The sequence below is a fragment of the Oreochromis aureus genome, linkage group 7 (genome assembly GCF_013358895.1).
Source record: "Oreochromis aureus strain Israel breed Guangdong linkage group 7, ZZ_aureus, whole genome shotgun sequence".
In the NCBI taxonomy this organism is placed as follows: domain Eukaryota; kingdom Metazoa; phylum Chordata; class Actinopteri; order Cichliformes; family Cichlidae; genus Oreochromis; species Oreochromis aureus.
In genome coordinates this window covers 59125340-59153199 of record NC_052948.1, presented here as the reverse complement: position 1 = coordinate 59153199, position 27860 = coordinate 59125340, and the positions used below count along the sequence as shown (strand labels likewise).

The window sequence follows — 27860 nt, the reverse complement described above, 5'->3', positions numbered from 1 at the left end:
AACCTGAAGATAATGACAACATCTTTTATACTATACTTGCAAGATGTCTGAAAAAAATCCTAGTCGCCCAACTGCATTGCTTTTGTAGAGCAAATTGATCCAAGTACAACAATGCATGCATATGTACTGTAATATCTTAGTTGTGCGTTGAATCTGGAAGCTTCAGAAGCTTCAGAAGCAACATGTTAGGTTTTGACAGGAGCACAGTTTGGAGACCGGCCTCTTTCTCTTTTTCTTGATTTTACTCAACTGAGCAACACAGATTAAAGTCCCTAGTTGGAGCTAGATGATGCAATGCTGTTGTAGTAAACAGTAGCCAGGGCCAAGTGAGGATTTATCATCTCCTCTCCTTAACTTCTCCTCTGCTGAGCAAGACTCTTACTGACACGCAAGCCTGTCACAGACAGCTGTCGTGCTTTTTAATCAACTGGGTTTCTCTCAAACTGCCCAGTACAATCCCTCTGTTTCTTTCCATGAGTGCACATGACTGCTCAGAGAGTATATGAACATCTGTGTGTGTGTGTGTGTGTGTGTGTGTGTGTGTGTGTGTGTGTGTGTGTGTGTGTGTGTGTGTGTGTGTGTGTGTACGCGTGCGTGTGCGCGCGCATGTGCGCGCGCTTGTCCTTCTCCTTCCTCATGATTGGATGGCGGGATGGCTGAAACCCTCACCATCAGTAACAACTTCCAGGAGGGGCAGAGAGGTTTGCTGTTGCTTTTCTGTCCGACAGCGTTTCTCAGGCTGTAGGCTCATTTCCGGCGTTTCCCCATGTTCTGACAACACCTCGGTCTAGAAGCTCTGCTGTATGCCATCAGCCTGGTGACGATGCCCTGCACCACCCTGTTAGTCTGCAGCATGCTACAGCATGCCAAGCTCTCTCTCCCTCTCTATAGTTTCACTCTCTTCTTTCTTTCTTTCTTTCTTTCTTTCTTTCTTTCTTTCTTTCTTTCTTTCTTTCTTTCTGTTTCTGGGAGTTACTCTGTTTTTCAGTTATGTGGAGAAAAATAATGAAAGTGTTTGAAAGAAAACAACTTGGCTCGTGTATTTTTGATCTCTCTCTTTCTTTGCGTTGTGTTTTCATACTTTCTGTGTGTGCAGTTCTTGCAGCATCCCTGATGCAGAGAGGGAGTGGTACAGAACCTGCTTGGGAGGGAGGGGTATGGTTTCTATAGCAACCTTAGACCTTTCCTCCGTCAGCAGAGGGCGGGGTCTTTGTTTATGGGCGGGGCTTACCTATAGAGACTAATGTGCTGAAACAGAGTCGAGACGATGGAGCAAAGGAGAACTGTAGGTGGAGGAAGAAAGAAGATTAGAACTACATTGTAGTGCGAGGTGAGGGGACACAGTGCACTAGAGTTAGCGCATTCTATTATTACGTAAATCAGAATTTAAGCAGCACTTTTAGGGTGTGTGTACATTTTTTATCATCTGTGAGGATGAGGATGAGGATGAGGCTGGACACAACACCGCGTCCATCGGCAATATGCCGCTTCATCAGGCATCAGCATAGCCATCTGCTGCCATCTTCTGGACCTACATATGAACTACACCAAAAAGGCAGTAAAGTTTAAATAGATACACTGTTCCGCCACAACAGTTAAAAGGAAAAAAGGAACCCAGACATGAAGTGGAAAACCTGATTTATCTCATTATAAGTCAGCATTCCGGTGGAAGCCTTAGGTCCTGACATTCACTCTAAGAGGACCAGATCCCTGCATCACTTAGCTAAGTTGGATAAGTAGTTAAGTGATACTTATCCCAGCTAAAACTGGGCTGAAGTCAGGGGGAAAACGCTGGACACATTACCAGTTCAAAACAGCATGACCAGATCCTAATATAGTTTTTAAAAAAAATGTTTTTGTGGGACATGACTTTACGGAAGAGTCACAAGGGATAAAAACATGGTGCATTCCTAAAGTTTAATGCCAGTTCAACCGCCATACACTTAAATTGCACTCCCTGACGACAGCAGCCTCATTCAGAAGAACACCAAACTGCCCACATCTTAAACTCAGGTCTTACTCCCAGCACACGACTTTAAAGGCACATGAAGTTGTATCATACTCTGAACACACATCATTCTGCTCAGAAGTACTCGAAGATCAGTAAGTATTACCAAAACTCACCTCTAAATGGAGGGGAAATGTAAAATACTGTTCCAGAACTTCCTCAAAAGTGACAGTTTATAAGTCAGGATATGCATTTTTAACTACACCGATGATGGCATACTTAAATAAATAACTAAATAAACGTCTAAAGGGAAGTTTACCAAAATAAATCCCCGACTTTACCCCCCCCCCCAAAAAAGTGAGCCAGTACTGACAGGAAACTACTCTTCTGCTTATTCCCCTCCGTGGAGATTATTGATTCGATATTGGAATAAAGACAAGTTGACTTTATTCCATGAAGCTGAAACTGCCTTGGAAGCATCAGTTGAGCGTGTGTCTGGCACTTTAAAGACCTAATAACTAAGCGGAGTATGAACGCATGAGAAAAAGATGTGGAATAAAAGGGCAACGGATATCCCTCTGAACCAATCGCAGGAGGAGCCTCGATTAAAGACAGCTCTCGCACCCAATCAGAGCAGACCGTTCTCTGTGGTGGGTTTGTCTTGTTACCAGAGTTGGGATAATGTTATATACAGCTGTTTTTCTCGCTTCCAAGATTCATGGCAGAATGAGAGGAACCTTGAAGTAAAATGTGCACCAAATTCTTTCATGGCTTCTTTAAAAAACGCCTCCAGAGTCGTCAGTGAGATTTCTTTTTAATCCACAACTGCTTTTGATGAGGTAATGTCTAAGAAATGTTCTCGTGTTATTTACACTGGTAACCAGCAGTAGCTTCGGGATCTACTAGTTGTGTTTAGAAACTTCAAATCCGGTACAGTCTTTGGCTGGTGCCCGCGGCTCCTCGTACAAGTTGTGGGAAGCCATGAGGACGGTAGAGCAACTCTACAGGAAGGGCTCGTTGTTGTGCCTTTTGGTTTGGCGGCTCGGATCAAAAAGTCTCGGTGTGCTTGAGGGTATCCTTGAATGGGGCGGTGTGTTTTGATCTCGCCTGCCTTTGTGCAACAACTGTTTCAGAGCCGTCAGGGGGTCCGCGGTCCGACCGGCGGAGGGGGACACGGCGGAGGGACTCTTGGCTGCCGTGCTCCGTGGTGAACACAGACCAGTCCACTTTGGCTGCATGTGAGACGACTTTGGGGAGATTCTGGTTCGGGAGGGCCTGCTGAGGTGTCGTCTCTGCTCCGACAACAAAGGAAACGACTGTTGCTTGTTTAATGTCACTCCTGCGGCCGCTCTCAGACAAACACCGAGAGCGTTGAAGTGGCAAACAGCCGCTTAAGCCCAAGTTGGTAAATTAGGACTGAGTTTGCCAACGACGCCTGCGCAATTTGTGCGCACACCCGAGCGCGCGTGCGCTCCCATCAAGTCGTTTTTAATCAGTTTAAAGTGATTCTGTAGTTACTGTACCGGTCCACATACAGTGTGAGTGCGTGTGTGAGGATGGTGGAGAGCCAGAGCTGTGTTCACAGAGAGGGGGTGTACCGCTGGTTCTCCTCCCTCACCTCAGCCCAGAGGGCAGAGTTCCTGTGCGGCCTGCTGGACCTCTGCATCCCCATCGAGCTCCGTTTCCTCGGCTCGTGCTTGGAGGACTTGGCCCGCAAGGACTACCACTCTCTGCGGGATGCGGAGATCAAAGCCAACAACCCCGCCGACCTGTCGGGCCTTACCAACATCACAGATGAGGTGGTGCGCAGCAAGCTGCTGGTGTCCCTCGCCCTGCTCGGTTCGGACAACCGGGAGGCTGCGGGGGTCCTGTACCGGACCCTGACCCACATAGACACGGTGATCAATAACTACGGCCTGGCGCTGAACGACGGGAGGACAGAGGAGCAGTTTCTGCTGCTGTTCACCATGGCATCCAACCACCCCGCCTTCAGCTTCCACCAGAAGCAGGTGCTGAGGCAGCAGCTCAGCCAGATCCAGGACATCCTGCAGGTGAGAAAGTGCACCTATAACTCCTTCAGAGGGAGAAAATTAGTTGGGGGTGGGGCGATTCACACTTTATTTGTTCACAAGACCCATATTTATTGGTAGACGTGTCAGAGGAAGTTCTGGATTGATTGGCAGATGGTGCATTAAAACAACACAGAGTGTGAGATGAAATCGTGTGCCAACTTTTTTGGCAGACTGAGAATTGGATCAAGAAACGTTGGCAAAACATGCTGGGATCTAACTTCTGGAGGGGAAATACACATTTATCAGACAGGAAATGAGGCTATTTCACTTTAATTCTCCCACTTAGATGCTGACACAGCTGTTCAGGAGGTTCAGTTTATGTATCAGATGGAAAAAGCCTGCACAGAGGAAGAGACTTTCAGTGTGATTTTTCTGTGGTTACTCAAAAAGAGGAAGTGAAAGGCACTTCAGAAAACAGTACCAAGTTTGAATGACATAAACCAAATACATAACGAGTGAAAGTCCAGTTGAAGGATTTACTGAGATCCTGTGATTATCCACTGAAAAAATAGTTAAACAAGATGAAAATACAATTTCAGATCACCTCCGCTTCACCATCCAGGGTTATTACTGGTGCGTGGCCAGAGGTGAGGGTTTCTCTTCTGGTCAGAAAAGAAAGTGTGATTACAGCAGGTGAAACATCAGCTGGTTACAGGTGTGCAGCACATTCATGTTCCCTATACAGCAAATTACAGGTGAGACACTGGAAATGACAGGCTGCCTGTGCTGCCTTGGTCTGTGCTGTTCAGTAGTGAACAAGGTAAATTACGTGGTTGTAGGTGAAAGCAACAAGCGGTGGGTTATCAGTGCTGAAGAGATTAAAGAGGGGCTACTTGGCCTTATTTCAAGCTCAGTATTTTCATTTTTTTTACTTTGCTTCATTTAAAATTGAAGATAATCTGTAATTATCTGAAATGAGCTATTTTAAATCTCTTTAAGCTAGCTCTGCTGGGATTGGCTGTCCCTTGCAAACTGAAGGTTTGAGAAGGAGGAATTAGTTTGTCGTTATTAGTGATAACAATGTTATTCTCACAGAAAAATTTCACCGTTAAACATCTCCCAGAAAAACTCTTATATGTGACTAAAGTTAAATTAAATTACTTCCATTATGATGGAAAATCTCCTACAAATAAGCAGCTGGGTAGTTCCACATTTCTTTTTTATGTCCCGTGTAGACCAGAGATGAATAGATAAATGGATCACGCTGTCACTCAGCATGCTGCAGGTAGTCATATTTGTGCTCTTCACCCTCGTACTGAATGTGTTTGTTGTTCCAGGCAAGCAGTGGTGGAGGAGGAGGTGGGGAAGCTCAAGCTGCAGGGCCCAGCGGTGAACGAGCTGCCATCTGTTACGCTCAGCCGCATCACCACTATCACCGTCAGTCGGTGTCCCTGCCTCTGTCCCCCCTGTCTCCCACTGCCTGCTCCCTGCCTGACGCCAGCGCTGCCTACCTGCCTCTGTCTGCCTGCCAAGCCTGCCTCACACACTGCACCTGCTGGCACAAGGTAGGAATAGTTTAACACTACACCAAGCTTCAGTTCAAGCAGAAAATTTAGTGATTTGAGTTTTTTTTTTTTTGGGGGGGTAGGGGGGTTTTGCCTCCAAACGTGAACCCATCCTTGTAAATACCTACTTAACTATAACTTTCCATCCATCCATTCACTTCCGGGTGGGGGATTTACACCCTGGACAGGTCGCCAGCCTGTTGCAGGGCTAACTAATTAATGATAAATGTTCTTTTTATAAGCACAATATCAATTAGATTTATATCAACTTGTTAAAGTTTAAACATTCAGCAAATATTTATGTAATTAAAGCCTCAAAATCTTCAGCAATTGGAAATAAATATAACAGTCTTATTAAATACAGCTTCAGGGTTCATCACAGGAATGTTATTATTTTGATGCTCAAGGCATAAAATATATCTTTCGTGTTGAGACCAGTCGAGCTAATCCCAGCTTGTTTTCTTTGGCTTGATGTGCCGGGCTGTACACATCAACCCTCATGCACACTGTGAGCTGAACAAAGAGGCTGAAAGCTGTGAAAGAACACGTGACAATATACAGTTTCTTAATATTTTGCTAGAAAAATGGCAAATAGGTAAAGTGAAATATGTCAAAAGCAGAGTTTGTATAATTTTAACAGGTTTTTTGATATGACCACATTTATTCTTTAACACAGACTGAAGTTGGCTGCCTTTATGTTGAATTCTCGATTGCGATGATCCCACACTGCTTCAGTAATGTTGTAGCCCGGGCTCTGGGGAGGCCAGTCTGACTGATAGTGTTCCGTTGTGTGTGGTTTTTTTTTTTTGTACTTTTACTGCGTTTTTTGAAGCTGTTGCCAGTCAGATGCTTTCCACATGGTATTGCATGGTGGATCAAAATCTGACTGTGCTCTTCTGTGTTCAGAATACTTAGATAGATACTGACGAAGATATGAGCCAAGAAATTTCACATTTGGATTCATCACTCCGTCAGACCTATTGCCACTGATTTTCAGCCCAGTTCTTGAGTAATCTGGGATACCTCAGCCTTCAAACTGGTTGCAGCAGATGGTCGCCACTCCTTGAGCCTAGTTTTGATTAGGGGTGGGGGAAAAAATCGATACTGTGTAGTATCGTGATATTTTGTTTGCTAACAATGTATCGATACAGGGACAGCAGAAATCGATATTTTGTTACAAAAGAAGTTTTTGTGGACTGGAACATGCTCTGACTTCAGAGCATGTTGATCAACTCCTTTTCTGAGCAAGAATCCTGACATTCCTTCACTGTCCAAATGTGTTTAACTTTTTTTATGGCAGCAATAAACATGAGTTTGCTTATTTTAATTTAAGACATGTTTTATTTTAATTAAGTTTAAAACTTTTTTATTTAATGTAAAATAATATTTTATTTTAATTTACTTTCAAATTCTTCAGTTGCTGAAGGGGCTGCATAGTTTTCACAAATTGCATAGTTCAGAATAGCTATAATTGTACCAGATGGTTGCATTCCGTTAAGTTGGACTAGACTGTAATACAAACCGTTCAGTTCGTCAACAATAAAACTGACTGAAATGAGAGGAAGACTGAGTGTGAGACTTTGTTATTAGATAAAATGAATATTGATAAAGTTTACCTTTATGTACAGAATCTGAATATCGCAAAATATTTTTAAAAATTGCAATAATATCGTATCGTGCGTTAAGTATTGTGATAGTATCGTATCGTGGGATGTATGGTGATTCCCACCTCTAGTTTTGATGGAGGCTTTTTCCTGTTAAAAAGGAGTTTTTCCTTCCCACTGTCACCAAAGCGCTTGCTCATAGTGGGTCATTGGATTATTGGGTTTTTTTGTCTTCTCTGTGTTATTGTAGGGTCTTTAGCTTGCAATACACAGCATGTTGAGGGAACTGTTGTTGTGATTTGGCACTATATGAATTGAATTGAAGAATGGCTTTCTCACAGCCACCCTCCACTGAGAACATTTCTGATCTGCTTTGGCGAACATCTGAAAGGCCAGATGCATCTCTTAGGTCTCGTGTGAGGTCTTTGCTGGATTTCATTTCAGTTTTTTAAGGACATGACTTTCAGATACTGTTCGTCTGCTGTAGACGGCTTATTAGGCCTGCTACTTATTTTGTCCTCCACCTGTCCAGGTTGCTCAGATTTTCTGAGGACACATAGTACACCATGCTGTGACATGTCATGTTTTCCACTAATAGCTTTCACCTTGTTTGGCATTTTTCATTGAGTCAACTAAATAAATGGGAACAAATAATGTGAAAGCCTGGAGAAATACTGTTCAAGATCACTTTAAAACGTGACAAGACCGTCTAGCTCCTTGGAAGCAAAATATAAAGAGATGAGGGGTGGCTTGAGACTTTTGCACAGTAATTTAAGGAAATCAAACACATGTGTTATCAATTTTCATGTCAGTCATATTCTAGTTTTCAAGTCAGCAGGACAAGGAGTTTGAACCGTCAACCCTTTATTTTGAGGATGGACCAAACCCCGAACCTGTGACAAATGATTAGAAATTTGAAAAGTGCACTTTGTGTAAAACAAACACTATCTCTTAAGAACACTCATAAGGCCATAAATATTATATACTGGTGCTAAAATGATTACAAGCATGTGGTCTTTCAGCTTGGATGTGTTGCAATGAAAGGTGGAGTCTGTTGGAGGAGATTTCCCAAAGTGGTTCATTAACCAGCTGATACAGTAACAACTGAGATCGTGTTGCAGAGATTTGAGGGATTATTTCGAAATGAATCATAAATGTGTAGTTTGGGGTACTTTGTTTCTTTCTTTCACACACACACACACACACACACACACACACACACACACACACACACACACACACACACACACACACACACACACACACACACACACACGCACGTACACACATACACAGTATACGCTCTCTCAGAAGCAGGCAGACACACTGTTTTAAACATGTGTGAGCACTGAAGGGAAAGTACCCAGCTCAGAGAGGAGCGTTTGTATTTAGTGTTTTGTTGCCCTTGGCTCTTGCTTAGTGCAGGTCAGCACATTTCTCTATGCTGAAATCAACCCTCTGTGGTGTGTGTGTGTTTCTCCAGTGAATCCCCAGGAAGTTATAAATGCTCTCTCCCTCTCTCTCTCCCTCCCTTTTTCTGTTTCTCTCTCTGTCTGTCTTTCCTTTTCTTGGCGCTCTGAAGGGAATGACAGGGTTTTACGTGCATTATCTACATTATAGCAACTTTTCAGCTAAGCCTGCTGCTGCCTTGTATGGATCGCCACATGTGACACAATAGCTGAAAGCAGGGTTTATGCTAGCCACGATGCTAGGAGAAGGAAAACACGTAACCACTACCAAAATTCCACATAATCAGTGGTATAGGAAAATGCACAAAACCTTAAGTTAAAGCTCTGATCTGCACTAATATGAGTTTTTATTAAGAATGTATTAATATGTAATTGTATGTATGTATGTATGTCTCTAATATACTTTAGTAACTCTTAAAAACAACCCCCCCCCCAAAAAAAACAAAAAACAATACTGCCTATTAATACAGCTGCTGTACACTCATAATTAATATAACAAATCTATTAAAGCCATATCTGTACTTTCAGTTTTACAACTGCACAGCATAAGACTGCCGTTCTCTATCTTTATATCAATGTTAAACATAGAGTTAATGTGTTGTGAGTTCCACCTGGTGGGCGGTTTATTGATTGTTGCAGGTTATTGCTGCATAGGCTATGCTGTGCACAGATTTAATAAAAACTGCACTGTGTCTGCTGAGCTTTTGAAGCGAAGCCTGCCAGCATGGTCTTGGGGCTTTTGTTGTCACATGACCATTAGCCATGTGACGTTAACTTGTCGACCATTTATGTGCACCATAATGTAGGGTTCAAGTGGTTAAGGGCCAGTAACAAAGGGCTAGAGACCGGCTGGCAACCGCTGGTTGCTAGGGAAAAATGTGCGTTTTTCTGCAGACTGCACGGAAGATGCAGACACTTACAAACTACTCTCTAAATTGTGGTGAAACTGAAATGTGCGACACATATAAAGATGGAGATTGTTCGCCTTCAAAGTAAAAGTTGTGCCTTTTGAAGGCGTCCCGTTTTCAGTTTACATCACAAGTTTTCAATTACTACTGCTCTGCTAGCAAACTAGCTAGTGCTAGTGGGTGTAATCCATTCAAACTGCAGGCAAATCGTGGCGGTCTGCTAGCAACCAAAGCAAGCACAAGGAAGCTTTTGGAGCAGCACCTTTATTCCAACCAATTTCACTTGGCGACAGTCGGCAACCCTCAGCAACTAGTTGCCAATCAATTGGGGAAACCACATTTTTTCCTAGCAGCTAGTAGGTTGTACGTCCAATATCACGGACCACTTTGTACCACCTTTGTCCCAGGAGGAGAGAATGGTTTCATTTGATACTTCTGGCTGTAACTGATGCACCAAACTGAGAATTTCTCATTCTGAGTAGAACATATGTAGCAGTCTCTAGAAGAACGTCCACTGTTAAATCCCTGTTTACAAACAGCAATTTCATTGACTTGAATGTGAAAAGGGTCAAAAACTGCAGAGAAATATTACCCGTCCGTGCAGCTCAACTCAAGTGTTTTATAACCTTTTTGCACATTGTTTTGATCGTCTGTTCCAAAACACAAATTGTTTTCACTGATTCTTTTAGCTCTCATCAACTTTACTTCCAGAGGCAGAATTATTTGAAATAAAAAAGATATTTTAAACCAATGCATGCTACAGTTCTTTGGTGTGCTCGACATCAAACTTCGAATAGATAATTAACCACTAGCTGGTGAACCTGAAAGTCCAAACCATGATTATTTATTTATTTATTGTTACACTGCATAGATTTCATCTTTGTAGTTTTGGTTCAAAGAGCTTATGTGAGCACACTGAAGAACTTTACATGACCTACCTCTGCTGCCATGGCTCATTTCTTTTCTTTTAGTGCTGATGACAGCCCCTTTTTCTTCTTCCTGTCATTGGTCCAAAATTCCACACCATCCAAGAGTGTTTTGACACTGGAAACAAACTAAACCCTGGTTCAGTTTGATCCAGCTCTTTGTCAGTCTCAGGTTTGGCTGTTTGGTGCCTGATGGTCTGTGGTAAGTTTCACACCTATAATTTTCAGTTCTTGCCAAAGAATTCCACACTAAGTGAGTTAGGTGTGAAAGGGTCCAAAGTGCAGCACTTATTATCTACAGAGAATTAAGCTAACATGACATGACTCTAAATAATGTTTTGCTATGCCGGATTGTTTGCAATCATCAGGTAACTAACTTGTCACTCTTTTGTTTACAACTTGGTCTACTGCCCCCAAGTGGCCAAAAATGAATGAGGCTTTAAAAACAGGATTGAAATTAAATGAATGTTTGTTGGGAAATTCACAGAATGCAGAGAAAAACTGTTATTAGTGAGATTAACAGCATTTCTGCTTTCCTCAACTACACATAGGACAGACCTTAGTGCCACTCCAGTATTTTCCTCCTCCAGGATTTAAAGCCAACTTTCATGATCTCGTTTTAACACAAAGCAGCTGGATTCTGAGCAACTCCGGGGAGGGGGCAGTGGTCGGGAATTTGATTTTCTCCAGCAGGATCCAGCAATTGCTCATTGGTATAAACAGCAAATGCAGTATGTTGCCCACATCTGGTGGTCCTGTACAGACCTGAATAATTGCCTCATTATATGAGAGCTTTATACGTCTATAAAAACAAAGCTAGTGTCAGAATTAACAACAGAGTCGAGCTGGTTTATGAATGCGGGGGGAGGAGGGCCTGCTGTCAGCTCCCAGTCTGAGTTTTACAGTTTTCAGGAGGTTTTTTTTTGTGCTACTTGCAGCTTTTTTGAATTATCTGGAAGGTCTCTTTCCACACTCCTTGTTTTTCTGTTTCCCTCCCTCATAATCTTGCTGATTCTTGTTGTTCTCGTGAGTGCTGCTTTTGCTTCTTGTACCTCCAGTCTGAGTTTCCGTCCCCTCACTTGCAGTCTGCAGATGGAGCAGAAGTTGGCTGAGTAGCATGCGGATGTGGCAGTAGCACACTTAATTGTTTTCAGATCTACCGCCTGTTTGATTTTAGGCTATAGTACGTTTTGGCTTTTCCCTTTGAAGAATCATCAGAGCATATCAGCTGAAGTCTCTTAACACTAATCTTTTTGTGTTTCATTTTATGACTCAGCATTATAAGGGGAATTTCTGAGGAACCGGGCGACATAACAGCAGTTAAAGAGCTGATGCTTCCCACTGTTTTTTTTCACATTACTGTACTTAAAATGAACTTCTCATGCTAATTTCCAGTTTCACATTTTTATTCTGGGATTCTATCAGGGTAGCTTTGCATGATTCACAGTTCAAAGTAATCCTTATTTACCTCATACTGGAACCTCAGTTCATCCTCCGTGTGAAACCAGGACACACCCTCCCTCTGATTAGTTTGAACAGGATGTGGGTAGGGCCCGAGATGACCATGTTATGGATAGCCCATCTAACCGACATCATACAGATCCAACTCTAGTTTTGGGAACTCAGAGGCCTGAACAGTGATTACTGGTTGCCTGTAGTTTATCATGTTTGTCTGCAAATATTCGCTGACTACTAGTCGTGCAATAATAAATCTGCAGCCAACATGTTTCATAAGGGACAGCTTTTAATTTGAAGGCGAAACGTCTTCATATCCAGTTTCACTGCAGCTTGCAGAGTAGCTGGACGGTGTTTGTGGACACATCTGTCACTCCTAATCAAAATGCAACTGCAGCAATATGCTAGTGACCATGGTTTGTGTCTGCAAAACCTCAATATGACATTTCACAGGGAAGTTTTTTATTTAATTCTATACCAATGTTTCTCTGAATCAGTCCATTAGCCATTAGCATTAGCTGCAGCCTGTAGTAAACTAGGTAAACGCTCTATGAAAGTATAGAACGATCACTGGGGCCATTTTTCTTTTGAGTACTTATCCTTTTAGTGCATTAATACATTTCCTGGTCATACTTAAGAAAAAAAAACCCTGTATTTGTAACATTATTTACCAAATAGGACTTGACCTTAATAAGGGCTACAGTGTTATCCCATTAAATGGATTTGGATGGTTCTCAGGGCATTTTTATTGAATTAAATTGGTTAAGTGAAAAGTCCCATGGGTGTTTGATCATCCCGTCAATTCAGACTTGAAAATACTCCTCCTTGGCCTTAAGTGCAGGACCTTAAAATAAAGGCGAATGTGAGGGTGTTACCTGGTTTGTTATTACACAATAACTTATTTTACTGGCAAGAACGACTTAACAACAGCCTCACATCTGGTGATTGAACTTCTGTGACTCAGTTATCTTCGGCAGCTGTGAGTTCCCTGCTTTGTGTACACAAAAGAATAACGTAGTTCTCCAACTAAACACGTAAACAGTGCATTATCCTGACAGACTGCAGAGCTGGTTTTGGGTTGGGGTAATATTTCATAACCGCGAGGATTCACAAACTGTGTTGTTTGTGTTCGAGGCTGACAGTTTGTGGCGCAGGAATGGCGCATGTTAAAGTTCTGCTTTCACCAAAGCATGCGTTAACGTCACCTTATAAACAGCAGACTTGGTGAGGATCTGTTGTAATCATAGAAATGTTTTTCCTCTCTTTTTCCATAAACCTGTCCTTTTCCATTTATAGGCAACCTCCAAAGCTAAGCTGTAAACGCATCATTAATTTGTTATCACTTTATAACATTTTTACGGCTAGCTTGTTAGCAGAAATTCACCTGTTTTCAAGTCCAGCAGATGACATTAGCATGAACATCAAAGGCCATGTGAAAAAGGCATGTCTAATATTTATTCTGTTTATGGGGGTTGCGTTGGTGTTAACCAAGTGCAGCCACTTGTGTTGAAGAAAATGACCAACATGGAAATGCTAAAACTGCTGTTCTCATAAACACTCATAATTTAGCCTCAGTTCCCTGTGAGGGAGCCTTAAAGCTGCTCGTAATTAGCGTCGCACAGGTTTCATCTTGTTCAGCTTTGGTTATGCTAAGACACACTGTTCAAACTTTGTCTGCTAAGTTTTGCTAGTAACTACATTGTGTTTTAAGCCCGTTTTTCTTTTTCTTCAGTAGCCTAAAATAGCACCCCCTCCCCCTTGATAGCAAAGGTAGCTAGCCAATGCTACCATTAGCTAATAACCCTCCAAGTCTATGGTCTCTCCAGATATTGTCACCTTAGACTTAAAAAGCAAATATGGTGATGGGCACAGACTAAACTCAAGGCTTGTAGTACACAAACAAGTGGCATCGGCCATTATTTATATACAGTCTTAATATATCTGAAGCAGCTCCAGAGACAAATGTTACACTCTTTAAACTTCTTTGTCCTCCCTGCTATTTGTTGGCAGATTCTTTGCTGAAAATGGCTTCCTGTCATCCCTGTAAACTACTTCAGAATACCTTAGAGTTGGGTATTAAGTCTCTTAGGCTTTCCCACTTAAGACAAGCCCTTTGATGTCAGACACAATCACTTCATCTGTTGTTCATGAAGTATTTATCGTTGTTGATTAGAGTGGCTTTAAAGAGTCTTAACTTAGTTGACAGTCTTGGCTTTCATTGTGGACTTTGTTCTGAGGCATTGAGGACATAAAAGTAACTAAACATAACTGAAATGACTTTTACCCGAAAGACTGTTTTCATAATAACTTAATAATCCATATGTGATCAACATGCAACAGTTTGCATGTTGCGAAGTAGCTTAGAAAGCTTTGTTTGGGCGTCTCGTCATATCCTCCAGAGCAAAATTCCAATTTCAGTCGCAGCAGCAGCTCAGCCAGCAGCTCCAGTTTAAGTAGATGTTTGGATGTCAGCTCTTCCTCCCTACTACTGCCCCTCGAGGGCATTGCTATAAATAAGAGCTCCCTCTCATTCGACTGGCCTTGTTAAATATTGGTTTGCTTGGCGCTGCCAGATCTTTCTCCTCACTTGGTTTTAGCACCGTGCCAGCCGCTGGAGAGAGAGCATCGCTCAGAGTTGGTTCGCGCGGTGACAGCACAGAGTTTTAAGCGTTGCATTCATCTCGATGCTCGTCGAACGTTGTGTGTTTTGTGAGCCTGTGAAGGCGACAGCTCGAGGGAGGGGAAGTTGTGAGGAAGCTGATTCACTGTTTGCTTTTTCAAACTTCTAATTTGTCAGTTGAACTCTGTTTTATTTCGCTGTGTATCATCTGAAAGGAAATATAAAGAAAAAAAGCTACGAGCGTCATTAAATAAGACTGAAAATGTGTGGGCTGAAGAGTCATTTGACTGTGAGTCATGTACTTTCTTTGGTAGTAAATTATTGTCATGCTTCAGTGTGGTTACAAACCCTGGCTAAAGCTGAGGAGTAAATATTTACCCGAACTGTAACTGCTTCCCTCTGATCTTCGCTCTTTGGTTGTGACCTCTCACCCCTGCCCCTCCAGAGCCAGACCAGAGAGACCGGCACAGTGTTAGGAGCTGCTTTGGGACAAGGAGACCAAACAGTCAGCCAGGACCTGACTTCTCCCCACCAAGAACTCCGTCCTCCACCACCACCTCCTCCTCCCCCTCCTCCACCACCTCCTCTACCGCCCCCTCATCTGCCTTCTTCTCCACCTGCTGGGCAAAGTCAAGATACGGCAACTAAGAGCCAGCAGGGGAATGCTGGAAAAGGTGAGCCGGCATTAATAAAAAGTTGTGTTTTACATTTCTAAATTGTCCCATTTCTGACCCACTGCATGGATTTAAGAATATGTATGAATATATTGCCCCCAAACATCTGTCTGTGCATCGGAAGCGTATGTGTCATACTATACACCCAGTTAGACCCAGCAAAACAAGACGTGACATGCTGGCACATCAGAACACCTCGACTCTACTGAAAGAATGCTGCCCTAAGGCTCAGGTGTGTGTAAGCCACAGTGCAGATGCACCTGGTTTCAGGCTCGGGTGGGGGGGGTGCTGTCAGGGTACTATTACCAAACGGGTAGAAAAAAATAACATTTATATTGTGGTAAAACCCAGCGATATATCCTTCTTGCACATCCTCTTCCACAAATATGTTTATAAAGATACAACACACTTCTTGCTGTGAGGAAATGATTATAATGATGCTCCATGAACTCCACATCACATCCAGCTGTTTGGAAACACTGCAAGAAGCTGCTGTAGAAATAATTTCACTATTTTCTGTTTTTTGCTGACTGGTTTTATGCTGTACAGACTGCATATGTTAACTGTTTTAAGCAGCTATGAGGAGAGCAAAGCAGATATGATTAGGTGTAAGAGACCGTGCATGCTCACAGGTTAGCAGCTTGTCAGTCACGTTGGGGATGCCCTGCTTTATGGTGCTTTCTCCCTCTAGTGGGGACTGTAAATTAAAATATTTATGTCATGTTGTCTTGAATAAGACCTTAAAATACCGACTGAGACCATAAAATAATCCGGAAAGTGTTTCACAGGAAGGATCACAGGAAGCTGGGGGAGCAAAGAGCTGTCGTACAGTTTTGTTTTTTTTGGTGTAGTAGGGTAAGTAAGTAGCAAATCTGGCTTTTGGATGAGAAACATTAATCCAGCCATTAAAATTTAGCTGTAGTCTAAAAGGACAGTGGAAAGAATGCCAGTTTGTGTATGCCCACACAGTCATGTAGGAGGTCTAATCAGTAACCTCCTCACAGATTAAAACTGTTAACTTGCTACTACTTATTGAACAGACATCATGAAAAAGCTGCCACCACGACCTTACTCTCCCTCTCAGGTAACCATCTTTGGCTTATTAAAGCCACATTGTCACCCAATGAGCAGCTGGTATAGTACAGTTTAAGGTGGGATGAATCTCTACAGGGCGGGTACTCGCCTCTGTCCGTAACACAATACTCAACTATCTCACTACATCATGGTCACACCACATAGCTGTCACCAGCAGAACGTACACGCATACACACACACACACACACACACTGAGGATACACATACTGTGTGTGTTCAATATACTTGCAGAGAAGTGTGCATATTTCCACACACAGTGAAACCTTCCCTGTTATTTTCCCTCTGCATTTTTTCCACTTCTAGCCAGACAGACTAAGCCACGTGTTGGTTTGCAGCATGTTTTCTGGCTCGCACAAAAAAAAGAAGTCTGCAACTATAAAGTAATAAAGACCGAGAGGCCACATGAAGGATATTTATCTGTGCCATGTCTCCTCAGTGGATAAATGAGACTCTTCATCAGGACGTTGACACTGCTGGGTTTCATAGTTTGTGTGTGTGTGTGTGTGTGTGTGTGTGTGTGTGTGTGTGTGTGTGTGTGTGTGTGTGTGTGTGTGTGTGTGTGTGTGTGTGTGTGCATATGTGTGTGTATGTGGCAGCCCAGATTAGTTTGAATGGCAGGCAGTGTTTCGAGCCTTCCACAGCTGCTTGCCAACACACTCCCGACAGAGTGATGAGAGATATGCGAGTCCTTTATCTCTCTGTATATTGCTCATGTCTCCTCCTTCCTTGCTGCTTGTCTCTGCACGTAGGTGCAGTTTCAAATTGTCCTAAATCAATACCTGAAGGTCTGGCACGTGGAACATGCGCGCACACACAACCCCGTTCAGCTATCTTAGTGAGGACCCTCATTGACATAATGGTTTCCCTAGCCCCTAACCCTAACCATTAAAAATGAATGCCTAACCCTAACCCTTACCCTAAACCTAACCATAACCTAATTGTAACCCTGACACTAAAACCCCATTTTGAGCCTCAAAAATGCCTTTAAATGCCTTCAAAAATGTGAGGACCGGGTTGTGTGTCCTCACAAGTATAGTAAAATGCAGATTTCGGTCCTCACAAAGATAGCTAGACAGGAACACACACACACACACACACACACACACACACACACACACACACACACACACACACACACACACACACACACACACACACACACTTACACCTCAATGTCTGTTTCAACTTTTTCAACCCAATTCTGATCTAACAGCGGTGGAGCAGCTCTAACCTGCCACTGTGCCTGAGGCATGTATCCACAACAAAAAGAAGACCAAAACCCAACATGTGTGCACATATGCAAATATTCAAAGCATTATCACAGAGTTTGCCACAATTTGAATTTACTTGGAGAGGCCGACCAAGATTAGCTTTTTTTTACCCCTCAGCTGTAAAAGGTTGGTGGGGTATTGTTGTCACCCTCCTAGTGGGAGGTCAGCGTGGACACCCAAGTTTGTGAATGCGATAAATCGTGAACAACGCAGCGTCAGAGTTTCAAATTGATAGCACAGGTGTATCTGCTAAAATATGTGCGTCTAATGTGTGTTTACTAGGAGCTCGCCAGTAATTTAACATTTTACTTTCACATGAGAAAATGACACATAGCGTACTATCCCTTTATGCTTTTTTTTTGGGATAGTTTAGTCACTGCTAATCAGCTAGCCTGAGGCCATTTCAGTATTGTGTTCTCCTACTGGATATAGTCCTCGATACTATACAGCTTCCTCTCCAGAGATGTAAATTTCATCATCAGATGGAGAGTTCAAGTGTCTGTGCAGATGTCCACATGCCTGCCAGTTTTTTTCATGACCAAACAGACTCGTCTGCAGAGACTTTACATTACAATGAAGCAAGTCCCCAGGCGATGGGCTTCAAGTGGTCTTCAAAGAAGTATAACAGGAATAACTGCTTGGCTGTTTTATCTCCAGCTGTCTGTATCCACAACAGAGTATAATCAGGTGGAGAACTGGTTCGTGTGGTGCTGCATGAGCTCACCAAGCCTGCAAAGCACAACAAGGACTACTGTCGCCACCTGCAGTCGAACAGCATGGAGTTACAGTTCCTCTGCACGATGAGAAACTCACCGGAGAGTCAGCTGGTTATATTAATCTGTTATCTGTTATTTATTTGTCAAGTAGTTCATTATTAAAGCATTTGCAGGGGAAGCTCTTATAAACAGGGAGTTTTTCCTTCCCACTGTCGCCAAGTGATTGCTCAAAGGGGATCGTATGATTGTTGGGGTTTTCTCTGTATTATTGTGAGGTCTTTACATTACAATATAAAGGACCTCGAGACCTTATTATGACTTTGCGCTTCATAAATTGAATTGAATAAACTATATTATATGAAAATTGAAAAATTTAAGTAAGTATTCATAGTTTATACCTAATTTATGGATAAAATGAGTAGAGTTATATTTATTATTTGATTGGGGTCAGGAATGACCCCACTGGACTTTTTTGAAATATTAGACTTTTATTAAGGGGTATTTGGTGGCTCCATGTTCACATTTAACATGCAAATGGTCCCCGGTTCAGTCCCAGGTGGAGCAAACAAATCCCTTTAGGGATTGTTTCAGTAAGGGCATCCAGTGTAAAAACCTACCAAATAAAAACATGCAGAGCTTTCTTTGTGACACTGTAACTGCAGAATGAACAAAATGCGCTTAACTTTTTATGTAGTATGACCCAAAACGAGTGGATGATTGAGCCTCTAGTGACCCTTAAAAAGACGTTTACGTTTCAGAACCAGAAGTGACGTCCATCTTTTATACTCTCTATGACTAGTATTATTACTGATGCCAGCTTTACTTTTTTGTGTCAGTGTTTTTCACTGCAAACAGCATGTGGTTAGCATTGTTACCTCACAGCAAGAAGGTCCTGAGCTCGAATCCACCTTTCTGTAAGGAGTTTGCATGTTCTCCCCACAGGTTCTCTCTGAGTACTCCGGCTTCCTCCCACAGTCAAAAGACATGCAGTTAGTGGGTTTAGATCAACTGGTGATTCTAAATCGCCCATAGGTGTGAATGGTCGTCTGTCTCTATGTGTTAGCCTTGCGATAGACTGGCAGCCTGTTCAAGGTGTACTTATGACTTCTTATGACTGCTGGGATAGGCTCAGCCCTCCTGCAACCCTGATAAGGGGAAGAGAATGGATGGATGGATGGATGTTTTCAATGCTGATGGAAGGCAAAAAGATTGTTTAATTGCAGTATTTTTGTAAGCATTTATCTTGTTTATAGTAAAACCAGCATCATTCTTGTGGTTTTACTTTAAAAGTCTTTATTGTCCACCTCTAACTGGGAGTTTCTTTAGCTTGTGTGGAGTGAAAAATGGAGTTTGGATTTGATCCCCTGATTGAGGCATGAACACTCAAAGGTCTTAGAGTATTCACTGGATGTTAAATTAGAGCCCCAGATTCTAAAATCTCAAAACAAATGGGACCAAAACCGAAAACCAGTTAACAGTTTGTAGGACTCACCATCAGAAAATCCAGGCCTGCAGTCTTATTCTTCTTTCTGTCTGAGGCATCTTAGCCAAGGGGTGTGGTTTCTTAAATGGAGAAAATTTAAGTGGTTACCTCCAGCTCAACGCTTCGGACCGCACGCTCACATCTACAATGGAAGGTTTCTCTTTACAACTGTGGGATAACAACTTAATTCTCTGTAAATAATGGGGTTGTTACTCCCTAGTATCTTTTAATAGGAAATTGTTTTTTCGGTGCTATAGTAATGAAAACATTTTCTATATAAAGCCTCTGATATTCCACAGTGCCAGCATCTGTGTTACATATTTGATTTGATGCTAAGACACTGGTAGATTCAGTTGTTCTTCACATAACGTAGCGAAAGCCAAATATATTCATTTTCTAATTATACGAATAAAAAAAATGAAACTCTTCACATTTAGAAAGAGAAGAAATATTTGCTGTTTTTGATTTAATAATGCCTTAAATTCTTGTGATAAAGTCTTTCTCATTTCACCACTAACTTTCTGATTATTAGTTTCACTTTTTTAAACTTTCATAAACTGGACTAAAATCTAAAGTAGCTACAAACCTGCCTATAAAGAGATGATAACACTTATATAATGTTGTTCAGCGTTTTACCTCGTTTTTATGCATTTAACACGCACATTGTTGCAGAAGGATAATCTCTTTTACAACTTCAGACAAAGAGTGCTCAAAAAGAAAGTAGTCACAGAGATTTTTCAGCAATCTTATGCTAAACTTCTCGCTACAACATTCACCCCAACCCAACCCTTGACCTTTGACTTTTCTGCTGAGACAATATAGTTAACAGGCCAAGTCACACCATAGTACTCGAAACTGCTTCACCTCTAGCTTGTCATTCTGTCCTTTTCTGATTCATCATGTTGCGAGAGTAAGCTCTGTTTAAATTCCTCTAGGCCATTGAAACCTACAGTATCAACCCCGAGTGAGTGATGTGTTGAAGCAGCTGTCTCAGATATGTGACATGTGGTTAATCATCTGCGAAACGATCTGTGCTTCTTTCAGCGGTGATTGAAAGGGTGGTGCTGAAAGGAGTTCCTCACAAGCCTGAAGACTCAAGCGAGTGTAGGTTCGAGGTGGGTACTTTATAAATATGAGTACATGCCGGCATGTATTGTTTGACTCCTAACTTTTTTAGACTTTCTTTAAAATTTTTCCCCCCCTCATTCCCCTACTCCTTCACTGCCTTCTTCCCATTCCTTTCCTCTCCTCCAGGTTAGCTGGTCCGATGGGTTGGTAGTATCTGTTGTAAGAACTCAGCAGGAGGTAGCAGAGCTGATGTCCCAGGTCAGGACCAACATTTCAACACACAAATGAAAATGAACCCGAGTTACATTCAGGCACTTTTTATTCCAGAGTAAAACTAATATGTGTCTCAAAGTGAGTAGGAGATAGAGCTGCTTTGCTTGAAATCTGCAGATTTTTAACCAAATTCTATTGGAAAACCAATGTAGAATTACACGATGCTAGCTAGATATGTTTTATCATTACAAATCTTTTTGTAATGTTTTTGTGTTTTTGAGGTCTACATTAAAGCCTGACCTTTTCCAACTGTGATTATAAATTAAGAAATCATCAGCTGTCTAAACTGTTTGAACAGTCAGGTATAGCTTGGGTATCATCAGCATAGAAGTGTAATGACACAAAGAGCTTAATTTACTTTGTTTTTATAAAAAAAATGTTTCTCACTTAGCTGTCACAAGCATTTCCTGATGGAGTGGAGAAGTTCCCGTCTCAGTCCATGGAACTGGACCCCAGGTTAGTCCCCAAACCCCCATCCTTTTGAGGTGGTTCAATTCAATTCAATTTTATTTATATAGCGCCAAATCACGACAAAAGTCGCCTCAAGGCGCTTTATATTGTACAGTAGATCGCACAATAATAAATACAGAGAAAACCCAACAATCATATGACCCCCTATGAGCAAGCACTTTGGCGACAGTGGGAAGGAAAACTCCCTTTAACAGGAAGAAACCTCCGGCAGAACCAGGCTCAGGGAGGCGGGGCCATCTGCTGCGACCGGTTGGGGTGAAAGAAGGAAAACAGGATAAAGACATGCTGTGGAAGAGAGACAGAGATTAATAACAGATATGATTCGATGCAGAGAGGTCTATTAGCACATAGTGAGTGAGAAAGGTGACTGGAAGGAAAAACTCAATGCATCATGGGAATCCCGGCAGCCTACGTCTATTGCAGCATAACTAAGGGAGGATTCAGGGTCACCTGGTCCAGCCCTAACTATATGCTTTAGCAAAAGGAAAGTTTTAAGCCTAATCTTGAAAGTAGAGATAGTGTCTGTCTCCCGAATCCAAACTGGAAGTTGGTTCCACAGAAGAGGGGCCTGAAAACTGAAGGCTCTGCCTCCCATTCTACTTTTAAATACTCTAGGAACAACAAGTAAGCCTGCAGTGCAAGAGCGAAGTGCTCTAATAGGGTGATATGGTACTACAAGGTCATTAAGATAAGATGGGGCCTGATTATTTAAGACCTTGTATGTGAGGAGCAGGATTTTGAATTCAATTCTGGATTTAACAGGAAGCCAATGAAGGAAGCCAAAACAGGAGAAATATGCTCTCTCTTTCTAGTCCCTGTCAGTACCCTTGCTGCAGCATTTTTGGATTAGCTGAAGGCTTTTCAGCGAGTTTTTAGGACATCCTGATAATAAAGAATTACAGTAGTCCAGCCTGGAAGTAATAAATGCATGAACTAGTTTTTCAGCATCACTCTGAGACAGGATATTTCTAATTTTAGAGATGTTATGCAAATGGAAGAAAGCAGTCTTACATATTTGTTTAATATGTGCGTTGAAGGACATGTCCTGGTCAAAATGACTCCCAAGGTTCCTCACAGCATTACTGGAGGCCAAGGTAATGCCATCCAGAGTAAGAATCTGCTTAGATACCATATTTCTAAGATTTTCAGGGCCGAGTACAATAACCTCAGTTTTATCTGAATTAAGAAGCAGAAAGTTAGCGGCCATCCAGGTCTTTATGTCTTTAAGACATTCCTGCAGTTTAACTAATTGGTCTGTGATACCTGGCTTCATGGACAGATAGAGCTGCGTGTCATCTGCATAGCAGTGAAAATTTATGCTATGTCTTCTAATGATGCTGCCTAAGGGAAGCATGTATAATGTAAATAGAATTGGTCCTAGCACTGAACCCTGTGGAACTCCATAATTGACCTTAGTGTGTGAAGAGGACTCTCCATTTACATGTACAAATTGGAGTCTATTAGATAGATATGATACAAACCACTGCAGTGCAGTACCTGTAATACCTACAGCATGTTCTAATCGCTCTAATAGGATATTATGGTCAACAGTATCAAACGCAGCACTGAGGTCTAGCAGGACAAGCACAGAGATGAGTCCACTGTCAGAGGCCATAAGAAGATCATTTGTAACCTTCACTAAAGCTGTTTCTGTGCTGTGATGAGCTCTGAAACCTGGCTGAAACTCTTCAAATAAGCCATTCCTCTGCAGATGATCTGTTAGCTGTTTGACAACTACTCTTTCAAGGATTTTTGATATGAAAGGAAGGTTGGAGATTGGCCTATAATTAGCTAAGACAGCTGGGTCTAGAGATGGCTTTTAAAGTAAAGGTTTAACTACAGCCACCTTGAAGGCCTGTGGTACATAGCCGATTATTAGAGATAGGTTGATCATATTTAAGATTGAAGCATTAATTAATGGCAGGACTTCTTTGAGCAGTTTTGTAGGAATGGGGTCTAAAAGACACGTTGATGGTTTGGAGGAATTAATTATTGAAGTTAACTCAGAAAGATCAATTGGAGAAAAGAGTCTAACTTAACATTGATGGTACTAAAAGTAGCTGTAGATAATATTACATCTGTGGGATGATTATTGGTAATTTTTTCTCTAATGATATAAATTTTATTTGTGAAGAAGTTCATGAAGTCATTACTAGTTAACGTTAAAGGGATTGTTGGCTCAGTAGAGCTCTGACTTTTGTCAGCCTGGCTACAGTGCTGAAGAGAAACCTGGGGTTGTTCTTATTTTCTTCAATCAGTGACGAATAGTAAGATGTTCTGGCTTTATGGAGGGCTTTCTTATAAAGCAGCAAACTATTTCTCCAGGCTAAATGATGATCCTCTAAATTTGTGACACGCCATTTCCTCTCCAGCTTACGAGTTATCTGCTTTAGGCTACGTGTTTGAGAATTATACCACGGAGTCAGGGACTTTGGATTTGAGGCCTTAGTTTTCACAGGAGCTACAGTATCCAGAGTCGCACGTAGTGAGGAGGTAAAATTATTAACAAGATAATCGACCTCTGTTGGAGTAGCGTTCAGATAGCTGCTCTGCTCTATGTTGGTACAGGGCATTGAAGATGATAACAGTGGGTGGATTATATTCTTAAACTTAGTTACAGCACTTTCGGAAAGACATCTACTTTGATAAAGTCTACTCTCCACTGCTGTGTAATCAATTATTGTAAATGTAAATGTTATCAGGAAATGATCAGACAGCAGAGGGTTTTCAGGAAACACTGTTAAATGTTCAGTTTCTATGCCATATGTTAAAACAAGATCTAGAGTGTGATTAAAGTGGTGGGTGGGTTCTTTTACATTTTGAGAGAAGCCAATTGAGTCTAATAACAGATTAAATGCGATGTTGAGGCTGTCATTTTTAGCATCTACATGGATGTTAAAATCACCCACAATAATTATTTTATCTGAGCTGAGCACTAAATCAGATAAAAGTCTGAGAAATCAGAGAGAAACTCTGTGTAAGGCCCAGGTGGACGATAGATGATAACAAGTAAGACTGGTTTCTGAGTTTTACAGCTGGGGTGGACGAGGCTAAGCATCAGGCTTTCAAATGAATTAAAAGTCTGTCTTGGTCTTTCGTTAATTAATAGGCTGGTGTGAAAAATTGCTGCCACACCCCCTCGGCCTGTGCTTGAGATTTCTGGTAGTTAGAATGACTCGGGGTGTTGATTCATTTAAACTAACATAATCATCCTGCTGCAACCAGGTTTCTGTAAGGCAGAGTAAATCGATTTGTTGATCAATTATTAAGTCATGTACTAACAGAGACTTGGAGGAGAGAGACCTAATATTTAATAATCCACATTTCACTGTTTTACCTCTTTGGTTCAGATGTGGATACTGTATTGTTCTTTCTTTGTGATTTTTATGTTTAAGTTGTTTATTGCTGGTTTTTAGTTTGTTTTTGTCTGTTTGGGAGCTGACACAGTCTCAATGGAGATGGGTTTTTGGGGGTAGCAGGAGGAGAGAAGCTGCAGAGAGGCGTGTAAGACTGCAACTCTGCTTCCTGGTCCCAACTCTGGATAGTCATATTTTGGGGGGTTTAATAAATTTGTCCATATTTCTAGAAATGAGAGCTGCTCCATCCAAAGTGGGATGGATGCCGTCTCTCCTAACAAGACCAGGTTTCCTCCAGAAGGTTTGCCAATTATCTTAATAATGTTTTGTTTGTTTCAGGCCATGTCCACACTAATACATTTTCGTTTGAAAACGCATCTTTTTCTCTCTGTTTTGGCCTTATGTCCACAGTGAGACGGCATTTTTGGTCAAGGAGAACTGAGCTTTTTGAAAACGCTCTCCAAAGCAATACATTTGAAAACACAGTTTTCGCGTCGCAATTTGGGCTGCATAAACGGAGACTTTCGGAAACAATGACGCATTTTAGTCATATGATTCAGTGATGTGACCAATTAAACTAAGATAGCGGAGGGTTCTATACAGCAGATGTTTTGTTTGCTCTCAACTTTGACAGCCCTATTAAAGATAAATATCAGTCTGCACATGCTCCAGATAGCTTTTCTTAAAATTCTTTAATTCTCACTCGCTTTTGCAACTTTGTACTTTTGTGTTACTCGCAGCAACAACTGCATCTCATTGTCAGTCCATTTAAAAAACGTGGTGCTTTTCCTCGACATTTTGCAGCGACATTTCAAAGAGCTGAAAAGTAAACAAACGGCAGACAGAAATGAGGCAGGTCGAATCGTCTTACGTTTCAGGCATGCGCAGTACTGGAACGTAAGCATTTTTAGTCATGTCAGTGTGGATGAACAGCTGTTCGAAAACGATAGTGTGGACGTGGAGCGTTTTTAGACAAAAACACAGTTTTCAAATTTATCCGGATTAGTGTAGACGTAGCCTCAGTTTACAGTCTGTGAGGAAAAGTGTGATAATTTATATCAGCTTCAGAAATTTCACACTTTAGTGTAATCCAGCTGTTTGAAAGACCTTCAGAAGCCTGGAGAGCTATTGCCCAAGACCACTTAAAATAAAATTACAAGAAAGCTCCGCTCCTTGGAAGCAAGATATAAAGAAATGAGGGGTAGCTCAAGACTTTTGCACAGTATCTTACGTTGGTTAGCAAAGCTGCTCGTGTTAAATTAACCTTAATGTTATTAGAAGTACTCTTACAGTATAATCCCTCACTATGCTAGCCTAAACAAGTCTTGTGTGAAGCATTGCTATGTAAACTATAGTTTTCCCAATTCACATAAAATACTGACAGCGCTTCAAGATGTTAACATATTGTTAATAGACGATAAGTGAACGCCTAAACATATCGACTTGAAATCCTTGTACAGATCCAAATGTTTTGCATTCTGGCTTTTTATTGTCTACAACAACATAAACAATCTTCTGACATGGCTCAGTACTTTTTCAGTCTATTGCTGCACCTGCACTTGGAAGCCCCATCAAGTTATAAAGTTTTGTCCTCTGCTTGTTCTTCGTCTCCTCATTCTTTCCTGGCAAAACTACTTTGAAGGCACCTTGTGGCTTTTTCTTATAAAAGGACCAGAGATACGTGTACATTAGAAATGTTAGGTCTGTCTGTTCAAATATAGATTTTATGTTAAAGCTCCTTCCTATATGCGTTTTTTAAAATCAGACAGCAGAGCATCTATTCCTTTAGTTTTTAATCTACTTCCCACTTCCTCATTTCCCTTTCTTTCTGTTGTCCCACCCAGGTGTCTAACAGCCCTGCCCTGCCATGTCCTCCAGCACCACAGTGTCCAGCTGTTCTTCACCTCCACCAGGCCTCTCTCACCCAAATGTCCCTCCTCACCCCTCTCCTCCCCACTTGCATCCTCACTACCAACCTCTCCTATAGCCCCATCCTGCCCGTTCACCTCCAGCTCCAGTAAGTCATTATTTCATTGCAAAAAAATTATAGCAAGCAACAGAGATATAAAGGAGGAGACGTTCTTATTCATAGACGATGATGAAAGCTCAAAGGCAAGAAAGGCAAGATAAAAGATATTATGGCTGTGTTGGGCTTTTGGGGATGAGAGAGGAATGAGAGGTAATGGAAAGGACAAGGCTCCAAGTCTGAGCCCTGGCTGGTTGCAGTGAGGAGGTGAGACTGCAGGCAGGATTTTCAGTGTGTGTCTCTGAGGTGTTGGAGGGAGCGGACGCAGTCTATTTTAGTCCGGTGTGGGAATTCAGCATGGCATGTTTGTGTTGGGAAGCCTAGAGTGTGGTGACCTCATGTTGCTGTGTGTGTGTGCTCGATCTATTAGTGTGACTTCATCCCAGAGGGTATTTATAGCCACCAGTGCAGTGTGTTTCTATGTGTGGTTGTACTTTGTGCATGTGTTTATTCCTCTGTGAGTGGGTATCAGACTCACAGGAGAAGCAAGGCTAAAATGAATGTGTCCGGTTTTGCTCCACAAACACACCAATCAGTGAATTCTGCATAGACTGCAACAGTTGGAATTAGCTGTAAGGACATGTTTTCACTGCATTCGTAACATTGTTCCTACATATATATTCAGAAGTATACCTGCACTCGTCATGGGCATGAATGTTATGGTAATTTGGGGCTTTTAATGATTCCTTTGAACTGTTCTGCTTCCATGGTGGGATGATTGTACAGCATACATTTTTAAAAACAGTTCCAGAAGTTTGGATTTATTCTGGATTTTCTCTATTACACACAGAATTAAAAGTATGCATACAGGCTCAAATATATACATACACATGTATTTACTTAAATATCCTTTGTCAAGTTGCACCTTGACCTTTGGTAGTCATCAGCAAGCTTCTGGTATAATTCTGGCTGGACATTTG

At 41.8% G+C, this 27860-nt stretch overlaps 2 protein-coding genes across 2 annotated transcripts in view; both read left to right on the top strand.

The window, feature by feature from the left end:
• jph3b (junctophilin 3b) overlaps positions 1-943 on the top strand; it is a 52594-nt gene extending 51651 nt beyond the window's left edge. Inside the window, exon 6 of the mRNA XM_039614452.1 lies at positions 1-943. This exon is cut by the window's left edge and continues 1301 nt beyond it. The gene's annotated coding sequence lies outside the window, so the exon portion shown is untranslated.
• Positions 944-2550: 1607 nt separating this feature from the next.
• Positions 2551-27860, top strand: part of zcchc14 (zinc finger, CCHC domain containing 14) — a 34486-nt gene continuing 9176 nt past the window's right edge. The window contains exons 1-7 of the mRNA XM_039615584.1: positions 2551-3999; positions 5298-5525; positions 14953-15181; positions 20791-20861; positions 21001-21072; positions 21479-21543; positions 26759-26931. Coding sequence (XP_039471518.1) covers positions 3505-3999; positions 5298-5525; positions 14953-15181; positions 20791-20861; positions 21001-21072; positions 21479-21543; positions 26759-26931 — 1333 coding nt within the window. The 5' untranslated portion in view covers positions 2551-3504. The remainder of the gene's footprint in view (positions 4000-5297; positions 5526-14952; positions 15182-20790; positions 20862-21000; positions 21073-21478; positions 21544-26758; positions 26932-27860) is intronic.